This window comes from Charadrius vociferus, unplaced genomic scaffold, assembly GCF_000708025.1.
Source record: "Charadrius vociferus isolate BGI_N301 unplaced genomic scaffold, ASM70802v2 scaffold67, whole genome shotgun sequence".
Taxonomy (NCBI): Eukaryota; Metazoa; Chordata; class Aves; order Charadriiformes; family Charadriidae; genus Charadrius; species Charadrius vociferus.
The window spans coordinates 1,165,636-1,189,193 of NW_009649485.1; the positions used below are offsets into that span (position 1 = coordinate 1,165,636).

General features: G+C 43.6%; 1 protein-coding gene across 1 annotated transcript in view; it reads left to right on the forward strand.

The window, feature by feature from the left end:
* The first annotated feature begins 436 nt into the window (after positions 1 to 436).
* The window catches only part of WNT7A (wingless-type MMTV integration site family, member 7A), a 34,448-nt gene continuing 11,326 nt past the window's right edge, over positions 437 to 23,558 (forward strand). The window contains exons 1-2 of the mRNA XM_009889914.1: positions 437 to 660; positions 12,279 to 12,550. Of these exons, the coding sequence (XP_009888216.1) occupies positions 564 to 660; positions 12,279 to 12,550 (369 nt within the window). The 5' untranslated portion in view covers positions 437 to 563. The remainder of the gene's footprint in view (positions 661 to 12,278; positions 12,551 to 23,558) is intronic.

Sequence of the window (23,558 nt, forward strand, 5' to 3'; positions counted from 1 at the left end):
GGAGGCGGCGCAGCCCGGGGAGGGGGAGGAATGGACAGAACGAGGGGTATTCCCCCCTTCTAGCGCTGAAGCCGCTGCCCGGGGAGGGGGAGGAATGGACAGAACGAGGGTTATTCCCCCCTTCTATCCCTCAAACCGTTCACCGGGAGAGGGAATACCCTCCCAGCCCGTTGCCCGTGCGTGGCCTAGGCACGCAAAGCCGCTGCACGCGCTTAATTTACGAATGAGGAAGTTTGGTCCCGTTTTGGCAGGAGCCCACGTGCTCCTTATCTCTGCTTTGGCTGTGGAGAGAGGGAGAGGGAGAGGGAAGCGACAGGGGGGAAAAGGCGGGTGCTTTCCGGGGGCACCGGCCAAAGCTGGAAGGCGGCGGGGTGATGCGTCCGCCTCTGGGACGAGCCTCCCCTCAGCCACCCCCGGTGTCTTGTCGTTGCAGGGGTTTTTCCTCTGTGGTGGCCCTGGGAGCCAGCATCATCTGTAACAAGATCCCGGGTCTTGCCCCCCGGCAGCGGGCAATCTGCCAGAGCAGGCCCGACGCTATTATCGTCATCGGGGAAGGGTCCCAGATGGGCATCAACGAGTGCCAGTTCCAGTTTCGCAACGGGCGCTGGAACTGCTCTGCCTTGGGAGAGAGGACCGTCTTCGGGAAGGAGCTGAAAGTGGGTACGTTGCCTCTCTGCTCGCTACTGACGGGCTCCCACCTGCATGACACCAGAACGGGGGCACACGGGGAGTGTGACGGGGCACAGCTGTTGGCGTTGGCAAAGACCAGCTAGCTCACACAGCTCGTGCCAGCCAGGGCAGGACCGGCACTTCCAATGTGTGACTGTCCTTACCAACGTGAGGGACATCTGTGCTTCCTCCTAGCAGGGTACCTGCCATGGCCCTTGCTGCAGCTCAGGAAAGCACTTCCACACGCGTTAGCTTCCACCACAGTATTTCACTGTCCAGCTCTCACAAATCCTTCCTGAAAGATCTTCCGTTGGTGAGCACAGGGCAGCAGCCTTATTCGGGTACTGAAGGATGCGAAGGAGGTGTTTGGTTCTGGTTAAAGGTAGTGGTCAGAGACCGAATGCTGAGCAGGGTTAGAATTACATTTCTGGGGTGCAGATGCCTCAACACTGATACTGGCCTGATGTCTCTACCTGTTGGGACTGAGGTCCCGCAATCAGCCTCATTAGAAGAGATTTCCACCACATTAAATAGTTATTCTGTAGCAACTATGTCTAGTGCCCTCTCTCCCAGCAGAAGGAACGGGTGTGTTCTGGTTGGAGATGTCAGAGCATTTACAAAAACTGTTCCAATCCACAGGCAGAAGATCCCATTTCCAGTTTCCTTTTTTTTTTTTTTCCTCCAGTTATTGCAATTGTACAAAATATATCAAAATTCTTAAAACAAGCATGAATAATGACAAACAGAAATACCTCAGGAAACACAGCTGAGGTTAAAACTCTTATACCCCTGTACTGCAAAACATGTAGCGGTGCAGCTTACTCAATGTGTGTTGATTCCCCAGCACTTAAAATAGAAAGAGGGAGTAAGAGTCTTCCAAACACAGGTAGAGCCATTTTTAGAGCCATCACTGAAAGCTAATCACTCACGGTACGGCATTCCACATCCAGAAGTTGCAGTTGGGATCTGTGGTTTCCAGCCTTGAGATCTTCCTGCCTCCTCCCCATCTAAAACGTATATGCAGAAAACCAGTCAAATGATGCTTAGCGTGATAGGAAACAGGAGTGTTTCACGAGAGCAGAAGAAGTGAGCAAGGCCAGAAGCTAGAAGAGCCCTGAGCAGTCGTACAGCAGCCGTGCCTGGCTTCTAGCTTGTTGGGAAACCTTGTGGACTGGACTGGCTCCAGGCACCGTTTAGTTACGTATGGACAAATGGCAGGATATGGCCCTACTACCTCATTCCTTGCATTCTCATGAAATGCAGAGATACAGCATTGCCACTCTGCTCTGGAACTCCCGAGAACATCTAGCATTCACTGAACGTATGTTTTATCACATGTGCACACGCCGAAATGTGCATTTTCCAAAACTTAGAGATATTTAAGGAAAGAACAACAAGAGAACAAGATGACTAAATTTGAAAGCCCTGTGTGAGTTACCGATCTTTCAACACCTTTGATAATCAAACACAGTGAGTCAAGTAGGGAATGTAAAAACCACCCTGCGTGGCATTGTGAAACATCTGAAAATGGACCATTTATTCAGATTAGCTCATTGTTTCTGTTCCTTGAGCTGAGCTGTTCCTGTCAGTGATCCATGCAAGTGTTTGCCACTTATGTCAGTGAAGAGTCCATTTGGATGGCTGACAGGTTTGGGCTCATTTAGTCTAAGAGTAACGTTTCCTTAAACAGAAAATGTGAGAAGGATTTCTCCTTCTCCAACAAATCATAAAACTGTGGAGTTATTGTGGTCTGCTGTATAAACATGCACTCAGTTCCTTCCCCCCCTCCCAAAATTGAATTATTTAGCTAGCAGGTTATATTTAGGTCCTTTTAAAGAAAGTCAATATTAAAGGAAGTAGACTTTGATCTGTCTTTGAGGTGATAACTCTTAATACGTTCTATCTATCCATTACAAGGCTAAGATGGATAGGGCAAATTCATCGTTGGTTTCGGAACACAGTCAAGTGTTGAATGGCATCCAAATTATAAAGCTCATTTAAAGGATAACCAAAAACTTCAAATTTAAACAGGTTATATGTTTACATTTGAAAATATACTTTGATAAAAATCACACAGGTTTGAAAAGGGTGAATTTTACTTGCACACAAGGCGTGCATTGTGTCTAAAGGATAAAAATACTCAGCCCCTCAAACACCATGAAATATTATAACATAACCACTCCTGCTCAGGTTGTCTCCTTGTTCTTCTTCTTCTTCCCTAGCAGCACGTGTGGAAACCTAGACTATCTGACACAGCTCATCCTTCTACGGCTATAAGGAAAAAGTATCCGCTCCCTACATTTCTCTCTCTTTCCCCAAGATCTCTGTGTCGGGGTGTGCTCTCGGTTCCCCTTCAGAGAAACAAAGGCCATTATTCAAGGGGTAAAACCTATGTGCCATAAAGCTGTAAGTCAAATTTGGTGCTCACAACCAAGAGGAGATCAAGCCTGCGTGCCTTACCCTAAACAGGAAAGCGAGAGAGATGTGTGATGTGAAGGACCATATACTCTATAAGATGTATTTTAAGGTTACTGTGCACAAGAACAATCCAGGTTAACATTAGGGCAAAGATACTGTACCCACGCAGCATTTTAATTAGCAGCAACAGCTCTAGATTCTCCGTCAGGGGTATCTCACACGGGGTGTGATACGAAATACTATTCAAACAGCAACGAATACATTAGTACTTTTTATGGCATTCAAAGGCTGATTATATTTCTCGGCCAATTGCATCCTTAGAGTCATTACCTCGGAAGCACGCGGGGCACCTTTGTCTTGCCACTTGCAATGAAGTCAGTGGGGCCACACATGACCTCATCCCGCTTTCTCCGTTGGAGGGCCACACTGCCTTGGGAGCTGCACTGATGGAGTGGCTCTATGATTAGGATATGACTTCAGAATGACAGTAACGTGGCTCGCCTTGCTGCTGCGCTGCTCAACGTGTGCAGCGAGCTAAGTCTAATATCAATTTGGGAGGATGTGCTTAAGTAACTCTTGTGCTAATAGGATTTGCGTGTGTTAGTCCATACAAATAAGTTCCCTTGGATACCACAGATTCTTGTGAACTATTTCCCGACCCATGATTTCGATGGCACACCAAGCTACATCTCTTCAAGACCAGGTTTCTTTACTTTCACCTCTACTAGGTAATCTGTTTTATGAGTGTTTCTTCATAATTTAAATTAGTTGTTTAAATTCTCTTGTTGACGCTGCAGGGCCATTCAGGAGGCCTAAGTTCTCTGCCGTTGTGCAGCTGAGGGACACTGGCATGCTCCTCCTCTGGGCTTCTCTGCCTATTTTTAAAATGCCAACAGGGACACTAGCCTTGGAGACACACTTGGAAGTCTGGAGAAGGAAAGCATCAAACAAAACTTTCCTGTTCTAATCTGTAGCATTTGCGTATCTGCTTTTTAACAAATTCACATATAATCTGTCTTCCAGGGCTAATTTAGTTGTAGAATTTTAGGTAGCAACCATTTAAATTCATCCGTGCTTCATATGGCATATTTGTGAGCAAACAATTGAGTTTCCAGCTCATTATAGCGTGCCTCCAACCAGCACACAGCACATACTCTCCGTTTCTTGTGTCATTTTATCTAGTTTGTCCTTCAAAAGAGAGATTCTTCCCTACTGACACACTGTGGATATCTTATCGTGACAGCTGGTGACAATAGTGCCAATAACATGAAGAGAACTAACAGCATAAAAGTGACATCAGTTTACTCCAGCTGAGGACTTGGTCCAATTACGACAGGAAATGATAAAGTTTGCAATGAAGATCAAAACAAGGATTATTTTTTTTTAGACAATTCTGTAGATACGTTATTAATAATGTAAAGTCATAAAGAGAATTTTTAAAATAACTATGGAGATGACGCAACGCTGCAATTACAGACACTTTTAAAACCAAACCTATTTGTTACAGTCGTCAGCAGTTTTGTTTCTGAAGACGGCCGCAGTCAAAACCAAGGTTTTACAGCAGGATAGGCCAAAAAACTCCTGCCCACCTCTCTTCAGGTGAAGTGTGGTTCAAGCTTAAACAGCCGAGCAACTGGAGATGCCTTTGATAGAATCTGAAAATCAGGTTTGAACTCTGATGGATCACAGCAAGAGCAGGTGCTACGATGAAGGCTTTCCATCAGGTGCCCCAGTAGCCCCTTTTACCGCGTGCAGCCTTGTGAACAGGCAGTCAACAGTGCCGTTTGCCGTAATCACAAGCCAAGGAGTAACTATCTCAAATAATTGCCTTAGGATATTCATACATTTCACGGTGTCTAGAGGACAGCACCATATCGGCATCATAGGGTAAAACCACAAAACTATGTCCTTTTGTCACAACTGAGCAGCACTGCCACTATTCGGTGAGACTTCCCAAGTAAAGATAATACAAACTGTTTGACTTAAACTCTACTAAGTGATACAGCAAAGTAGAAACTTGTTTCAGTGAAGATCTATGAAAAGAAAGGCACTACAGCCTTGCAGGAGCTGTCATGGAACCTGCATGGGGGAGGATGGAAGGAATCAGCCGAGGGCTAGGAACACGTGTGGTGATCCCGAAGAACATTACCGCAAAATTGGGTTCAACCAAGTTTTCATCCTGGTCTTACTAAAATCCACCGATTCCTTGGTTTCTTCTACACTGCAAAGCTTTTCAGTATAATCCCGTTGATACCTTCATCCATCTGACATTACTCATGTGAGTAAGGAAAGCTGAAATCAAACCAAGAATCTACATGGACAAATTGGTCTTAAAACTTGTGAGTGTAGCAGGCCATGTACGTTGTGCACGGTGCCTTTGGCTCAGGGATCATTACAGATGTGCCCAGAGGTACACATTCAAACAGGAGAGGCCGTTAGCTTTCCTTTATACCATACACTGTTAGCACTGGACTGAATTTAGCAGTGATTTATTTTCCATATGTTAAAATAAACTTTTCTTCTATGGCTCACAGCGAAAAGGAAGAGGGGACATTCCCGCTCTTGCCTGTTGAAACAAATGACAGCTACCCTACATGCCAAACTCCAACCAGCTTGTTCAATAGCCATCAGATACTATCTTTTTTGCTAGTATGCAAAAGGCAACAAGTACTACCTCATTCTCCTATCTGGTCTGGTAGAGCTAAAAGAAAAATAATAGAGTAAAACTTCATTTTGTCACTGCATGAAAGACAAACACTTTTGAAAACATCCCGGTACAGGTGTGTTCAAGACAGGATCAATCATTTTCTAGAACTTCTTGACTTTAAATACTGGTATAGTCTCTTGTGTCAGGTTTTAAAGTGCAATTCTCTGAATTACAAAATAACAGAGCAAGTAAACAACCACAGGTAGATCATCATGAAAATGCCCGCTGGTTTTATATTGCATGGGGGATTCCCTGCACGAGTCTGGGGGAAATTGGTTCTAAGTGCTGCTGCACTCTTCAGTGTGGTCAATATTTAGAAGAAAGATTGAGAAATACTCTGTTTTCTGAACCACTGGTGTTACGAATCTCCTGAGATACACAGAAAAGAAATACTGTTGTAATTAATAGGAGTCTTGCTACCTACTCAAGCAGGGTCAGGGTTTGCATTTTTGTGCTAAGTTTCCGGCCCTTACAACCAGTTTTTAATGTCAGTATCTTGCACGAGAACAGTTATTTGCAGGCAAAACAGAGGCCAGGCTGAAATACGGCCTGAACCTCCCAAACGCAGCATGCTGCTTTATGCCAAAAAGTCAATCTTTCTCAGCAGGGACTGTCACTGTAAGATAAAACATTGCCCCAAGGTCACTGCAGTTGGAATTCCCATCAGAAGGTTTTCATACCTGCCTTCGGATGTGTCTTGTGAGTACATGTTTCAGAGAAACTAAAAGATTACATTTCATTAGAAAGGCAGAAGAGCTCTCTCTCCCAGCGCAAGGTCAGGACGGTGGGTTTTCTAAAGTAAGGCAGTGGCACGGAGGGATCCGAGCTGTCTGGGAAGGGGGAACTCTTGTCTGAACTCCAAAACAGTGGCTGGGACTTTTGTAATGCACACGCCTTGAGTAGCGACTTTATAAGTTTAAAGAGGGTTATTTTCAAAAATAATCACTCTACCTGGAGTGGTTTCTCTCCAAGAATTTCATGTGTTTATGAAGCAAACTTTAGCTTGTGAAAACAGGCAGTCACTAAAGCTCCCAACATCTCAAATGCCTCTCAGAGCAACTCTACTAATTTTATTTATTGGTGGTAATCTTTGCAAAGAACATGTTGCCGATTTATAGGGAACTGCCATTTTCATTTGAAGTCAGTCCAGTATTTTAAGGCACCAAACCCCTCAAAACTTTGAACCATTACAGAAGAGGGACGAAAAATACGAGGGGGATATTTAAATGTGTTTGTTTTTTTTTTTTTTTTTTTTTTTAAAGCTACCATTTCTATTAATCACACGTGCTAGGTTAAAGAAAGATAAAAATAAAAAACCTGCCAGACCATACATACTCTACCAAGAAAGGAGGAGGCACACCCCAAAGTAGGCAGAAGATGAGTTCTGTTCTTCGTTTTTCCTAGCTGTGAGTTATGACCTCTATAGAGAGATGTGAAGTAATGTTAGCTATGGCACATAATTGGCACAGCACGTTGTATTTTCCATCTTTCTATTTTCACAATCATATTTCAGCTCATGTCACGGCAGATAACTCCCTCTCTGACCCTTTAGCTTTAAATAGCAGAAAATACAACCCATGTTTTCCAGTGAGATAAATAGAAATTTGTCTTTTTTATTTCACAGCTTAGTCAATTTATGAGGGGGACTGATAGGGCGGGTCAAGCTATTTAGAAACATACTTAGATCCTGAGAGGGGAACTGCTGAACACCTACCGACTTTCTGCAAGTAAATCCACTCCGTATCTTGCAGGCTTAAGTCCTGTTTCCTATGCAACATCAAGTTAATTGTGCTTCTTTTTAAAACCAAGTTCTTGTTTCTAATCTGTGTGAATGAATCTTTTTATAAGATGTCCAATTTTAAGATTAAACTTTAAAAAGTTGTTAGCTAAATTAAAACCAGAATGCAGACCGCTCTGCAGAGCTGATACACAGGCAGGGCACCTGCTGGTCGGCCAAAGCCCGGACCCACAAACAATTATACACAAGAGCAAAGATGTGCATGTGAGTGTGTGCAGGATCAATGCTCCAAGGTATGCATGAGTCGTATATAAGTATGCTGAGTGTTAGGAGAGCCACTTGTGCTGGTAATAGTTATATTTTCACTTACTCGTGATAATCTTAGTGCTTCCCCTTACGATATCCGACACTCTGCGGTGGTGGTTGACCATGCAGAGCTCAGGCACAAAGTTGAAGACAGCTTGGGATTGTCATGCGCTACCCAGCGAAGGGTCTAAAGACAGGACTTCAGTGCTTTGGAGGATGACTTGTGCCAACAGAGTGGAAGCCATGGATGCCAAGCTATCTGCCATCAAAGCAAACGGAGCTGCAACACACCACAAACCTTATTTAGGTCCAGAAAAAAAAAATCGAAAGAGCAAGGAGATATTTATGTCTGACACATGAGGGGAAAAAAGTCTCTGTGTTGATGCAGCACTGAGGACAGCCCCAGCTCTGGATGGGGGGAGCAGGTCCAGGCAGACGTCAATGCCCACACCCCACTTCCAGGCCAAGTGCTGATGGTGGCACCGCTGGGGTCGGTCCCCCCTCCCCATGCCAGATCCTTTTCTGAAGTTTCTAATGCCTGGAGTTCGGCTCAGGTGTGTGCTCATTTGAGACAACGCGTGTTATTCGGGAGCTGAAAGGAGGGCTCACGATTCTTGACCGCATCTAGCTAACTCTCCAACTTTCCCCGCAACTCCTGTAGGTCTCAGGCAGCTGTCATTCTTTCTTTTGCCAGTTTACTCATCACAGGTGGTTTTATGTGCACCCTTGCAAGTGACTGGCTGGAAAAGCCTCTTAAGTTGACCCAGCATCTGGGATCATGATTTGCACCAATCCTCCCACAAAGATCAACTAATTTGTTCATTATTTGCACGTTTAAATTAAATTTTTACCTTTTTTCCCCCCAAATATTTTTAAAAAATAATTATAGATTTAAGTCCAGTTGTAGTTTAAGGATGGTTTCAGTGGGAATTGACTGCAAGAAGATTTAATTCCTGGGTCTCCACCCAACGTGTCTAGCAAACGGGTCAGAAAATTGTTCAAGAGACAGTTTGAGTAGCTCACGCCAGTGAGTACACTATATTTAAAATTTCTCCAGAAGGTCTTTTCTCACCTCACTGCTGAAAACATACTAGTTTACTCTTCCAGCTACTGTCTGATCTTTCTAGCCATTTAGAGAAGGCAATGACTGCAGATTAGGGTTTTCTGCGCTTTCAGTTATACAGAAGAGTGAAACCATTGATCAGACTACTGACTAGCTATTTTTGCTAGGAAAGAAGTGTTTTGCTTATTATGATCATTAGCCAAAGTGGGCTCTGTGTCTCACATGGTGTGATGCGTTGCTGCCAGTTCTGTTCTTTCCTTATACTATATTTTGTACCATGTCTCCTGCTTGACTAACTTTCTTTGTCCTCCTGAACCAGAAGTGCTGTTCCCACCTATGTAGTATTTTGTGACGCTAAGTCACCATCACCTACAGCTTAAACACGAGAGTCTCAGTATTGTGTTGATATTGAAGCCTGACCTTTTTCTAATGCCAAGATCCTGAATTCTTTACTTCTAAATTTTCAGAGGGAAAGTAAGGCACAGATCTAAGTTGGCCGTCAGATGCACATAAAAAGTGCAGGCTGAAAAGTAAACAAGAAAGAAAATAAAGGAGGATCGTATCAGGTCATTTCCCAAATTGTTCATCTTTCGGAATCCAGAAATGATGAGGTTGCACCTTTCAACCTACCCATATTTTGAGATTAGAGAGAACATGGAGCAGTATTACCTTGGTGAGCCTGTTCTAGAGCATCAGCAGAAGCTCAGAGGAAACAAACCGTTGCCTGCAAGGAGCAGCTGCCTGAGCCTGCCTTGTTAAAGCAGCGTTTCCCTCTGAGATCCTCCAGGCATTCCAACTGGCTGCCGAAATCGGAAGTAGAGGAGTGGTATTCACTATTTACAAGTGGCAGGAAAACACATGTACTCATCTCATTTGGTTGCAAAGCCCCTGTTACACTGTGTCGGTAGCTAAAGCACTGTCACAGAAGAGGCTCAAAATGAACTAAGCTTACGCCTCGCCTGTGTGCTGACGTGTCTGGGAACCAGACAAGGCTAATGAAGCTTAAAAAAGTGAATCATTTATGGAAAACAGGGATAGTTTGATGCAGACGTGACAAGTCTGTGCTACTTCATCAATACTGCACAAGTGCCAAGGTACTTCCTACCTGGATCGATTCTTCCAGACACCTGCTTTGTTTACCTTGTCATCACCTAGCTTTTTGTTTTAAAAAGCTGCTTAACTTTTCCCCCAAACAAGACAAGCTTATAAAATAACTTGATTTGTGGAATATATTTTATGATCAAGCTTGACATTGGATTCTGGTTCTGCCTGTGCTAGTTTTAGACTCTCTGCATTGCATTTTTCTCCCGTCTAAGAAGCAAAAGAGCTGCTTAGTCTTTATAATGTCGACTATGTCAGACTAAAATGGTTTCCCAGTCTTTTTTATTCTAGATCTTGAAAACAACTTCTGCTAGATCAGAAATCAAACCAACTGAAGGAAAAACAGAACCAGATGCAATTTTCAACTCAAAATGCTTTTTTTTTATTTTTTATTTTTTATGATGTCCCATTTGCTGCTGCATGAAACAGAAATCTGGTGTGGTGCATTGCTTCCCTCTGAGCGGAGATATGGGGACTTCTTATTGTACCTTCCCCTTTCATAGTGTTGCACTTAAAACAGTGAGGATATTGTTGAGGATAAACTGGAGGAGGAACTAGAAAGGTGGCCTGGCTGGTCCTCATGGATTCACTCTGGAGCGGGACCCCACTTCACAGCCTCCTCTGGTCTCCCCGTGGGGCCGCGCAGAGGCACTGAGACACAACTCCAAACACGCCTAAAGCCTGGGATTTCTATCCAACACTCGGATTTTCACCAAAAGCCACTAGTTCTAGAAAGCTTCATCTGCAAAGTCCGCTGTCATAACAATTCAACATTTTATGATTTTTCTTTTTTGAAATAGGGGAAAGCAAGAAACCCTCTGAGGAAGCCCGATACTTGACTACAAGTTCCTCAATAAACACAGCGCAAAGCAGTATCAATGGGAATATTGCCCATGCCAATAAAAGGGCACAAAGTTGCCTCTTAACATATTTTGATTACGTCATCTTGTTTTCCATTTTACTTTCTTGCCATAAGGAACTGGATATTTTTCATTAAAAGAACCATTTAGTGACAAGTACAGAAATCTAGATCATATACGTGAAAGGGATGTAGCTGAGAATGAAGTGCTTGTAAGATTTCTTTCCCAAGTGATTATTTTTTTTGTGAAATCCAATAAACAGCAGAAATGTGCTTGTTTCATGTGTAATAAACTATTGCCAGCAGTTGAGGACTGCCAGAACTTAACTGGCGGGTGTTTGGAGAAGGGAAGCTGATCTTCCCATCTGCCCTCTCCTAATTAAGAGCCTGCTTCCGATCCTATTGATGCAAGGGTACATTTTGTCATTGGAGAAAGAAGAGTAGGGGTAAGTTCTTAGTTTGGGAGATCCAAGAAATTTTAAAGGGCTGTTTGATATACATGGGCAACCTCTGCAAACCTCCTTGTTTTGAAGGGGCCCCTCTCTCAGCAGAACTGGTTCCAAAAGCCCTCCAGATCCCATAGGATCCACACGTGGGAAGTCCACACACCGGAAGCTTCAAGAAGATAAATCATAGATTTAAAGTGAGAGCCCCCCCAAACAAACAGAAGTCTGTCATTATAGCCATATTGCACAAAATAATACTGGCTTAACAGCTTCCTCACAGCCCTCTGGTGAAGCTCTTACTTCGCCTTGCTTTTGTCAGGGTACCTACAACAGGCCAGGATTATTATTTTTTTTTTCCATCCTGTGAGAAATTTGGAAATTAAACCCAAAACTTATTTCACTGAGTTTGCACAAATGTCAGTGTTGAAAAATTTGTGACACCAACAGTGTGAAAAAAATGCTCCAGTTCAGCTAAAATATTTTCAGAACAAGATTTCTAACAGAGGTTATTTGCCTGTAAAAATACCTTTCAGTGTAGAATTAAATTTCTAAATAAAATCCCATTTCTGAGCTGATTTTTTTGAAAGTCGCATATATGGACATTTTAGCAATTTCACCCCCAGTTCCACCTATTTCCTTTTTTCTTTTCTTTCTTTTTGCGCTCGAGCATTTGCCACCCCACCCTTTTGCTATAAAGTTTAGTTTGCCTACTTCTAATACCACCTGCAAATACATATATACGAAGTTGCCTAAATAATACTTTACCTCCTACTACCTCCATGGGAGAGCTATCATTTTAGAGAGTGAACATCCACAAAAATCAATACGTAGAAGAGACCTGCTTATGCCTGCAGATTTACAGCACTTCTAATAATAGCCTTCCGATGTTTGCACTGCAGGAACTTGCCTATCTTTTTCTAACTAATGTCACCATGTTGTATCCCGCATTTACGGCACTGTTTTAATTGCAGGTAGCAGAGAAGCAGCATTCACATATGCCATCATCGCTGCTGGAGTAGCACATGCCATCACGGCTGCCTGTACACAGGGCAACCTGAGTGACTGTGGTTGCGACAAAGAAAAACAAGGACAGTACCATAAAGAGGAAGGATGGAAATGGGGAGGCTGCTCTGCTGACATCAGATACGGAATAGGATTTGCCAAAGTCTTTGTGGATGCCCGGGAGATTAAGCAAAATGCAAGGACGCTCATGAACCTGCACAACAACGAGGCCGGGCGGAAGGTAAGCGCCTCTGCTCTCCCCCAGACGGGGCCATCTCTGGGCCAGGACTGGAGATGGGGTTTGGTCGCGTACGGTGCATGAGAACTACAGTGCGCTTTAATGCTAACGTCACGTTACAGTAGACAAGTAGGTACCTTCGCAAGTTATACAAGCTTGTTGGACCATCTGTCTGTCAAATATTTGTCTCAATGTTACTCTTTGCAGTTGTAAAAAGAAAAAAGCAAACAAACATTTTATCTGGGAAGTCAAACGGTACTTAGGATAAAAAGCTTGCCTGCTACTGTGTGGGTGAATGGGATTCTCGTCAGGTTCAGACATGAACTTCTCCCTCGTTTGAAAAGGGATCGTTTTCAACCCATGTTTAAACCTTGTTCTTTGTGTGAGGACTACCTCTACAAGGAGAAAAATACTTTAGCAAAAAGACCACAGGCTGACTCACTGTTACACCATTACACGGATTTGGTTTATCGTTTTGCACAGCAACATTCCTGCCCCTTCCCCACTCTTTAGGACCGGGTAGCTGAAAGCTGCTGCTGCAGAACCAGTGCTTGGGAAGACAGGAATTCATCAGCTTCCAACACGCGCCCTTCCTGGGGATCCGGGGCACCCACTGCCCCGGATTTGCTGCCTTTGCTGTTTGCTGCACTGGGCCAGTTTTCCGATTGTCGATGGTGGCTGTAGCAGACGCAAGACCCAACCTGGTCTCTGCTCCTCAGATCCCTTCAGGGCAGGCATTGCCCAGCATTCCTTGGAGCAGTGCCAGTGGTGGAGAGGCTCTGATCTCCACCAGGCAGGAATAGCCAGGGGATGGCTGTGTGCTCCCCGTACTGCCCCGTGCGGGTACAGTCCAGCCCTGCTTTCTGTCAGGGAGTTTTGCTGATCCCATCTTACAGAACGAACACAAATCCTCTTGCTTTCTTCGCTCTCTGTTCTACCTTCTCTGCTGTTTGCACTCCTGTGCATTAGTACTGATTTTAGCATTACGTTAGTGTGACTTAGAAGCAAATGGGAGAAGGAAGTTAGGAAGAGCAGTTAATTTGTGGATACTATTTTTTTGTGGTAATTACCTGTAGGCTCTGAGACATCTCCACTTATGCTGGAGCCAAGCAGATTGTATTGAAGAAAAGCCATTTCCACCCCAAACAAAAGCCTAGCCTTTCTCTTTATTTAATGCTACTGTAGCTTTACAGGTGCGATTACAGTTTTTACTCTCCCCAGCGCCCGGCTCTGGCTCTCTAGTGCAAACTTCAAAACACTAGCAAATTTAACACTGAATTCTGAGAATAACTCAAGGACTAGCCATTCATATTTGCTAATCAGTTGATTCCGAATCTTTATTACTCGGCTTCTGGTGGCATGAAGGCACATACTGAAAAGGCTGGTAAGACACCACGGCCCGCAGCCTGCTCTGCTATACAAGCACAAATCCACTGAAATAAAAAAATAACAGAGAAGTTTCACCTTTGTGGGAAAGCTACTTCCCTGAAAGGTCTGCTTTTGTTTGATAGGTGCTGGCAGTAAGATTCCCAGGAAATGACACACCAGCCTGTAGAGGACTGCAAACATAGATGGAGCGGGCTACTGTCTTAGAAAATTGTTTCAATTACAAAGCTCAAAGACAGACAAAAAAAAGGAAGTTGCATTTCTTGGATCTGTTATCACGCAGGTATGGACCTAGGGTAGAGGAGGAGGGATACCAGTCCTGGAGCTGACCTCTGGGAAGGCAAAGCATTCAGCAGCCTCCCCTTGAGGACACAAGCTCCTTGTGTTTCTCACCTATATGCGCACAATTTGCTGTCCTAAAGGATTACGCCTGGAAGACTCAGCTCTGAGCACTGTTATCTGCGAGAACAGTGGTGCGTGCTATCTCTGGCGATCGGCCATTTCTCCAGCAGGCTCAGGAACTGTTCTGATCTAGAGATATTTCTACGCTTCTTCCTGCATCCCTTACAGAGCAAAATTACTGATCTTTGTTCGAACAAATCTCTGTTTGAGATCTTGAGGGGAAAGAAAGAGTAACACAACTGAGAAGAGGCATGTTACTCCACCATCCTGTAGAGAATGAATAAATGATGTTTTTGCTAGAGAGATTCCTTTCAGGCTTTGCCCTTATGTGAAAGATCACAGTATTTAAAGACAATTGGCAGAGGGAGGCCATTACGGGTATTTGGCAAGTAGCGCTCTCACAACCTAACCCTTTCACAACAAAGACTGTCTTGTTTTGAGGTGGTACTCTCCCTTTTGGAGCAATATGGATCTTATCAGCCACCACACAATCTATTCTTGGTGGCTTTCCTCTGGGCTACAAATTCTTGTCTAGTTTTACTTGTCCATGGTTAGGTTTTTGATTATATTTATGCACCTAGAAGACAGACTGGCACCTACTGAGCTTCCAAAAATAAACTACATGTTCGGTTCTTATTGATTTGTTATCTTCACCTGTAGGCACCGCTATGCTGTTCAGAAGTCAGTCCCCTCTACTTTCTTCTTTGGTCTTGCAATGTGAAACTGCGCTGTGTGCTGAGCCCACTACCCCAGGCATTCATGAATGACCTGTGAAAAGGTTCTTCTTTAGGATGACACCAGCTGCAGGTGATTCAGGGTGCACTCTAACAAATCATACATATATTACTATTTAGTAAATTAATCTGCTGGGCTTACTAGGGAAACTGAGCATAGGTAGGACTGCAGGGTATAAACCAACAGAGACCCACCAGGAAAAGCCTGATCCAGGCTCTTTGGAGATCTCAGTTCAAGACTTTCCACCTTCTCATAGTCTTGTTTTACCTAGACAGATGTCTCTCTGCCTCCTGTGGTGCCAACAACAGTCTCTCTGAACCTACTGAATACATGACCGTCAGAGTAATAGTACAATCATCTGTCAGCTCTTTCTAGAAGAAAATGCAAATTGACTGGGTCAAATGTGGAGGATTTTAGCGGTTGTAGGTGGAGAACATCCATGTTCCTTTTCCTCAACAGCCTTGCTAGTGCAAGGTTGGCCTTGGGCAACCTGGTCTAGTGGGAGGTGTCCCTGCCCATGGCAGGGAGGTTGGAACTCGATGATCTTCAAGGTCCCTTCCAACTTAAACCATTCTATGATTCTGTGATTCTGTGCTTGAGAAATGCTGGTGTGCGCTCCCAGGATGTGGCAAGAAGCACTCCCACCTGAGATCAGCGTGTGTGAAATGTCTCTGTTTCCAGCTGCTCCCACACTGCAAAGTGATGCAGAACGAGCACCCATGATGCCCCCGCTGCTGGGGTGGAGCCAGCAACAGTCTTCCTTACTGTTAAAGGACAGGGCTCTAACTCTCTGTTTCTGTCATGGCGACAAACCACCAGGACACAGTTTTGTAGCTTCAAAGTTCCCAGGCTACTTGGAAGGGAAGGGGCAGAGTTCAAAACAGGGGTCGCGGACACCCAACCAGACTGGCCCCAAGCAGCCCAAGAAGCCTCACATCATTTGTCAAACCTGTTGGGGAGCAGCTATTTTTGACCTCCAGAAACAGAGTTTGGGGTGTCTTTCCTCTTTGAATTAGTATTTCCTGAAATGCTGATTCACTGCAGGAAGGAGCAAGCGGTACAGGGAGAAAAGGAGGAGAATTCATAACAGCTGGGTCAGAAATTAATTTAAAGGCATAATACTGATTTGCCCTGCAAACTTCCATGAGAGGGGTTATAATTGCAAGACGGAATTGTCTGTTAGCAAATTTGTCTTCTCAAGTACAAAGTTAATTGAATTACTGCAAGTAACACAATAACGTATGTCTGAGAGATATTTATGCTCCAGGAAATAAGAATGTTATTCTCCAAGTTATCCTGCTAAAAAATAGCGAAGTAGGTACTGAAAGGTTCTACATATTTTGGCTGTAAACTTTTCATTTTGACAGCATGGCAAGGTACATGACCAGATTGCTCTCTCCTCTCTTTTTTCTCTGTGACATTGAAATTCCACGAATGGCATCTTGCATCAGCGTTACATCATATTAAGTATAATGCAATATTATGAGTCATTGTTATAAATCACAGGCACAGGCTGCATTAGAAGGCTTTTGCAATTCAAGAGCACATCAAGGTGGATTTTTATTCAGCGTCTCTCTTTGGAGGCATACTTAGGTGCACTAACTTTGCAATGTCTCCTCATCCTCCGAATCAGTAGCGTTTCAGTTTTCCCTCTCAGCCCTGAGGCTCACAGGAGGAGTGCAGTATGTGCCTAACAGAGTTGCTGCAAATACCAAGCAAAGCTAGGGGAAAGCAGAAGGTGTTTCTGAAGTGGATCGTGCAATGATCATCATAGACGGAAGGGTTTATTATGTTATCCTTTAGGGAAAACTGTACTACTGTTGAAGGGAAACACCAGCATTTGGAAAGCATGGAGTACAGGGGTTCTCCCAAGCTATTCTGTAAAGCCTACGCTTGCGACACTCACCCCTCTCACTTGCTAGCGACTCTTACCTCAGAAAGGGATTGATTGCTGCCATATAACTTTCCTGAAGTTCTTTCAGTTCTTGCGTAGTGTGCAATCACCACACCACTGCAAGAATTTAACAATCCTTTAAAGGAGACAGCTATTTCTGCTTCATTCAAGATACCCTTTACTTTAACTAGCCTATTAGTCTGACTGCAAGAAGCAGGGCAGAACACAAGTTCTTGCAGGGGAACCACCTGAAAGGTCGTAAGCATCTAGCACGTTGTTAGAAAAGAGACAAGACTAAGACAAGAGGCTGCCAAACAATTTTACATTTATAATTTCTCTGAATTTAGGCATGAAATTCTGGGGATTTAATAGTTCTGCCTGAACTATGTCTTAAAGCAGATGAAAACATGGCATTATTCCTGCTTGTGCCCGCGGCTCAGTTCAGCTGCCTGCAGTGGAGAGGGAGTGCAGCTCATGAGCTTGTGTCCGTAGCCCAACACTCCAGCAGCTGCCGGCAGGAGCTCTGTTTCCAGAAGATGATGAGGGATGCATACTGCCTGGCAAGCACAGTTCTAGCAGGGTATGGCTGATGTGCCAGGAGGACACAGGACCCACAGCGGAGCCAAAAGATTCCTTCCCACATGTATGCACCGGCTGTAATGTGGCCCTACGCAATCTCTGCACACAGCGCAACTGGCGCACAGTAACCAAACCCATGTACTTCTGTATTCAGCTGTCTCAGGTCCATCAGAAAGAATGTCTCTAATGGCACACGTGCACCAGAATAAAGCTCGCCTGTGTCTGGAGCTGCTGAAAATTACCATAGACTCCAGAGAGTCTAGGAGACCAGCTTGGAGCAGAACAGAAGTGGGTGAGGCTGCCCTGATACTCCTGGCACCAGCAATTGAGTGATATTATAGTATCCACAGCACAGCCACGTTTCGTGGTGTTCAGAACTTAACAGTGCCCTTGCAATTGCACTTAACATTTTCCAACGGTTTTTCACTTTTTTTCTTTTTTGACATGGGCATAGAAACGTTCCTGATTTTTGTGTTCAGAAGCTCCTAGTTCTTAATGTTAGGGGTGCTCCTTAAATACAAAGCTGATGAATAATTTCCCTCTTTACTGGTGGATACTAACTACTGCTGAAATGATCACAGCTGTGGTACATTCCTGATTTAGAGTGGCTTGAAGTCAGAAAGCATTTTCCAGGAGTCACATTCCACTTCTGGTTGCAAATTCCTGTGAGGGATCCTGAAGAGAGAAGCACACCCAGGACTAGTTGCGATGCCCGTTTGCTCAAGAGCGTGTTCATTTACACCCAGCTCCCCTTACCGCTCCCTCACTTGGACCTCCATTGTCAGCAGATGTGTTGAGCGCGCAGGAGCAACAGCCCAGGAGCGCTTAGCCCAGCGCTGCACCCACAACACAAAACTGGCTGAGCCCTTTCCCAGATTTCTTGCCCGGCTGATAAGAGACCCAGAAAAGGGCCCTCAGGCATCCATTCCTGTAGGAAGATGGGGAGCTCAGTCTGTTGGCAGGTAGGTGCCCCTTGTTGAGAGAGGCAGGAGCGGTTCTGACAGATGAAGTTGCTAGATGTGTTAACACGGAGAACAAGTGGAGAACAGGGCAGAGCAGTGGGACAACTGAATCACAGGCAACGATGGAGATAACCATTCTGAAAACACCATCAGAATAATCTTCTGCCAAAGGAGCACACAGCGCTCCCACTCACAAAGCAATAGTAGTCTTAACAAATCACAAATGCAGCTACACTGCTAAAATGTCATGTAACATCTAGAAAACCTGGTGTTAGGTGCAGCAAATATGCCTATGTAGAATATCCTGGTAGCTGGCTTGCTTAATTCAGCTGTGCAATATTTAGCCTAGATTAAACTGGGAAGAATGGGAAGGTTTAGGACAAAGTTTATACGCGTGGCTTGTGCCTCGCTGTGACCAGCTGGAATATCTAAAAACTGCTTCTGACAACTCTCAGACTGACATGGCTGTCCAGGCAAAGAGAAGGAGTGTCCACCTGCAGTCCTGGGTGCAGTTATAACACGATACCTGAGGGAAACCCAGTCCCGTCCCACCCTACAGCTCCTGTGTTTCACAGCCCTCTTGCTTGGTACCTCCCTTCTCTCCAAGCACTCCAGCCTCAAAGCCCACCACTGCAGCTGTAGTTCAATGCAAGTAGAAAAGAAGCATTAGATGCAACAAAGTCTTTCCTGGCAACTTCGTCACCAGAGGTTTGTTGGGGGTCAGCGGGATTTCCAGAAAGGCCGAGCACTGAATTTGGAGGAAGTTCAAGTCACTGAATGGGAAAACTCCCATTGAGTTGACCACAGGGGGACCTGGGTGGGACCACAGGACACAGCTGAGTGCTTCTGAAAACCCCATCCCTACTGAGTGTTTGCAGTGCACAACAAGACTCTGCTGGGCAGTTTCCTGGGTGTGAAAAAATATATACATCCTGTGCACTCTTACAGTATTTTGTTTGCATTTGAAAGGATCAAAGGTCTATTTTATGACTTTCCTACTTTTTTTTAGATAATAGTCTTAAAACAAGTCCAAACTTGACAGACAAGCTCTGCATCTTCTCAACAGCCCAGAGGAAAGATAAAGGGAACATTAATGTTAGTCTAAATTATGAGAAGGAATTGGACTGCACAAGAACTGTAATCCACAAGAATGAATTTTCATTCCACTCGTCCTCCACTTTCAGCTAATCAGAAATTGTGATACATGGTCCTACTTGTATTTTGGCTTTCAACTCCCTCCTATATCTTATGTGGTTGAAAACTGAATTCCTGATTTACGCTGAAGATTAGGGAATGATAAATGCTATCACTTACCTGCAGTCGCAATTTTAGAGGATTCTGGCATTATGAGCAAAACATGCATTTCATGTATATGATTACTAGAGCTGACAATCTGTCATGCTGCTGACAGAGATAGCTGAGACCGAGAGCCAGGGTCTGTTAATAAATAACAAAGATCTCAAATTCCAAATTTAATATCGTGCACCTTTTCTCGCTGAAATAATCCGATGCTTGCTATAATGATTAATTTGCCCAGCAAAGCCACTGGCTGGGTCACACGTTTTAGGACCTTTTCTAATTTAATTTGGTCTTTCTCTTTGGACAGTTCGCAACATTTCCCCCAGGGCATACACTTGTCATTCAGCACTCAGAGGGCAACATCATCCAGAGGAAAATGGTTGCTGTGTAGGTCATTCGCTTCTCCCAGTGTTTTCAGCACTTTTGGATGGGACCCTCGGTAGAATCTTCAGTGTCTCTCATGTTGCAGAATTAAAGCCCTCATTTCTAAAAAAACTGCTGATTTGAAACAAATGCAGCTATTATAAAGCATAGTCCCTTCAAAGCAAATACGTGCTATGTTTGGGTATCGTAAAAATTATGCTGATCATTTAATAAAAGTGGTAAGAAAGAGAAAACATAGCACCTATTAGGCTTAACTCTGACCTATGAGCGTGGCTCTTTTGCCTTGTGTTATTTATATTAGCCTGTGCTTTTTGATGTTTTATTGAGAAATTAAATCAGAATCCAACATTTTTGAGCTTCATACCTAAATTTAGGCCTAAGTAATTGCAAAATTTTTCAGAAATAGCTGATGAGCACAGTTCTGCTTCTCCCTTATTCCCCAGATGATGTTTGTCACACTTCAAGTTCACTTCTGTCTCCATATTTTAGCAATTTTAGCAAAACCCAGCAGAAGATAGGTGTTGGCCAAGTCAGCAGGAGACTACTGGTTAGGCCAGGGTATTCAGTGACAACATTTTTAATACACAAACAGGCTGTGTTTATACTACACATGAAGTTTACGCTGAATTATGCTGGAGATCCTGCCCTGTGCAGTCTCATTCATTACGTTCGTTGCATAACTCCAGGTTTGCGTGGTTGAATCGCTGCTACCGTGCTGCGTCAACGGGGATAGAAACTGGAATCTTCTGCCATTACAACCCAAACCTCTAGAGTCTGAGCTGAAAGTATCTCCAGGAACATTTCCAAGAGCCTGGCAATGATGAGTCAGTACCATGAACTCAGTTACCTGGGCTAAGCAGAGACGTTTCGAACAATACATAAGAGAGGTCTTGGTAAAGATGAAAGTTAAACCAAGGTTTGGTTCAAATGCGTTATTAGATACTTGGTGGCAGAAAACTCTGAAGTCATGAAGCCCTGAACGCTCACCAAAAGCAATAATTGCTAGCATTTGCTGTACAAATGGAACAGACTTTTGCTTTAATGGAAAGAATTTCCAGGTATTTTGAAGTAAACAATTAAAAAATCGATTAAGTGAAGAACAACCTTTTAGTCCAAGGACACAAGCAAGGCCTGTTTTGGTACTGGAAGAATGTAGCATGGATCTATTAAAGGGTAAGGGTTTCAAGTAATTGCAGAGAGGATGCTTGGCTCTGCATGCCCAATTAGTGCCAAAAGGCACAAGTATTAATTTGCATTAGAACTGGTTACTGAAATGACCCTGAACCTTCTGGTACTTACAAGTGAGCTGCACCTAATGGACCATGTTTGGTTCTCTGGGACAAAGAGAAGGAAAGTGTCAGTATTCAACAGACTCTAAATCAGATCTAAGCTCCAGCAATAGGTTCTCCTGGTAGTGCCAGCTGGTGGCCTATGCTAAGGACACTAGCCTTGCCTTAAGCGTACTAGATCTTATACTAAATATAAGACCACACACAATTATGAGTACAACCATGCATTCTCTTACAGGGCTATTCCCACATGAGATTTTAATTGAGTCATAGCACATACTGTTATCTTCGGGTACATAAATCCTGCAGTCATAAAACAATTAACTATTGAGATGGCACAATAGTTAGCATGTAAATAAAGAAGTTCAATAAGGAGTCAAGAATATGTGCCCAAAAGGCTTGGATTAAGACCTTGGTTAAAAAAGAAAAGCTTCAGGAAACGTAAACAGTGGAGATGCTCTCCTGCAAAAATATGTCTTACAGGCGATGGCAAACCCTTTGTTTGTGAACTGCTCGGGATCTACCACCACTAGCGTTCGCACTGCCACATGGAGTATTTGTAGGATCTGTATCCTCCCTGTGGTCTTTTATTTCACAGAAGTTTCTTTAAGATGTCTACGTTTTGTCATATTTGGTTGAAATTATTAAAAAGGCGCAGCCGTCACCAATGGGACATGAGAAGATGGGAAGGCAGAAGGGAGGCAGATACCAAGCGAGCACTTAAGACTTTGTTTTCTCAGCAAATCAGCCTGAGAAGTCTGCCGTGCTAAAGTTGGAGAGAATTTAGGCTAAAAGGTGTAATTGAAGTCTCAAAATATTTTCCAGAACATTATAGATTTAAATAACTATGCTAAGGAATACCTTAGCATTAAGGGTTTTTTTTTTGCAATTCTATTTAACAGAATTACACTTTATATTAAAGTTCCTCCTAAAGAGAGATTGCTAAAATTAATATCTGATTAATACATTAAAGGTATGCTGCAGACATACATAGTTTCTTTTATTGATGGGTTTATGTGCTGCTGAAACTGATGTTCAGAAGCTATTGACACAGGCATCCCATGACCTTCTGAACTAAAGACCTAGAGCAATTGGTGAACCCTTTGTTAAAAACATCAATCTTGACAGCAAGACTCATTTATACATGGCTTATAAAGAGGAACTATTAATAGTACTGTTGGATGTTGCTACTTAACTCACCTATAGGTAGTAAACAGGTAGATCTGTTAACAAAAAGCAACAGCTATGTCTGGTCTGGAGGGTGAGCTGACCGAGGGGAATTACATGCATCAATATGGTGCACCTTAAAGGTGAAATTCCGTTAATAAGTGATTGCTTACCTGTAAGACAAAAGCTTCAACTATTGATTAAAATACCTGTTAGAATGAAAAGGAGAAAATCTAGTAAGCCAGGTAAGCAAGACTGAAAGCCAAAGAGGTTTGCTTAGCCTGCTCTAGGCATTATGCATCACATTAGGAAATTCCACTTTCTTCTGTACAGGAGGAAATTTTCATTGACAACAGGCCAGAAGATCCTTGTTAAAATTCTTGGCCTGGATGCGGGCATGCTGATCTTGGCAGCTGCGAGGCTACAGAGATAGGCTCTGCTGGTAGGATCTTATCTCTGATAAGTGGAAGCTAGTTGAAAACATGGAAGTGTGGATCTATTGTCCCAACTGCAACTGGAGGGGGAAAACTCTTATGTATAAAATATAATTGGAAAGTCATCTTTGTGAAATAATTATTCTTACGAGACTTTTACCATTAACACCAAAGTCATGTGACTTTATGGTAATGGGAACATTTTGAATTGTAAACACAAAGTATGTGGAAATATGTTACTGTGATTAAGTTTCTGCCTTATGAGAACTTAAATAATTGCATGATGATTAGCTGGAGGATTAATGGGAAGTTTCTCTTCAAAGCACAGGAATAGCTATCACTTTCCTGAGCGGCTGTTGCCCGATGTGCCAGCATGGGGAGATCCCACCCAGGGTACAACTGTGGCAATGGGCTTGAAGCCTAGGTCATTATCTCTGCAAAATAGTGTGACTGAAGGGAACGGAAGTGAGTTTGAGATAG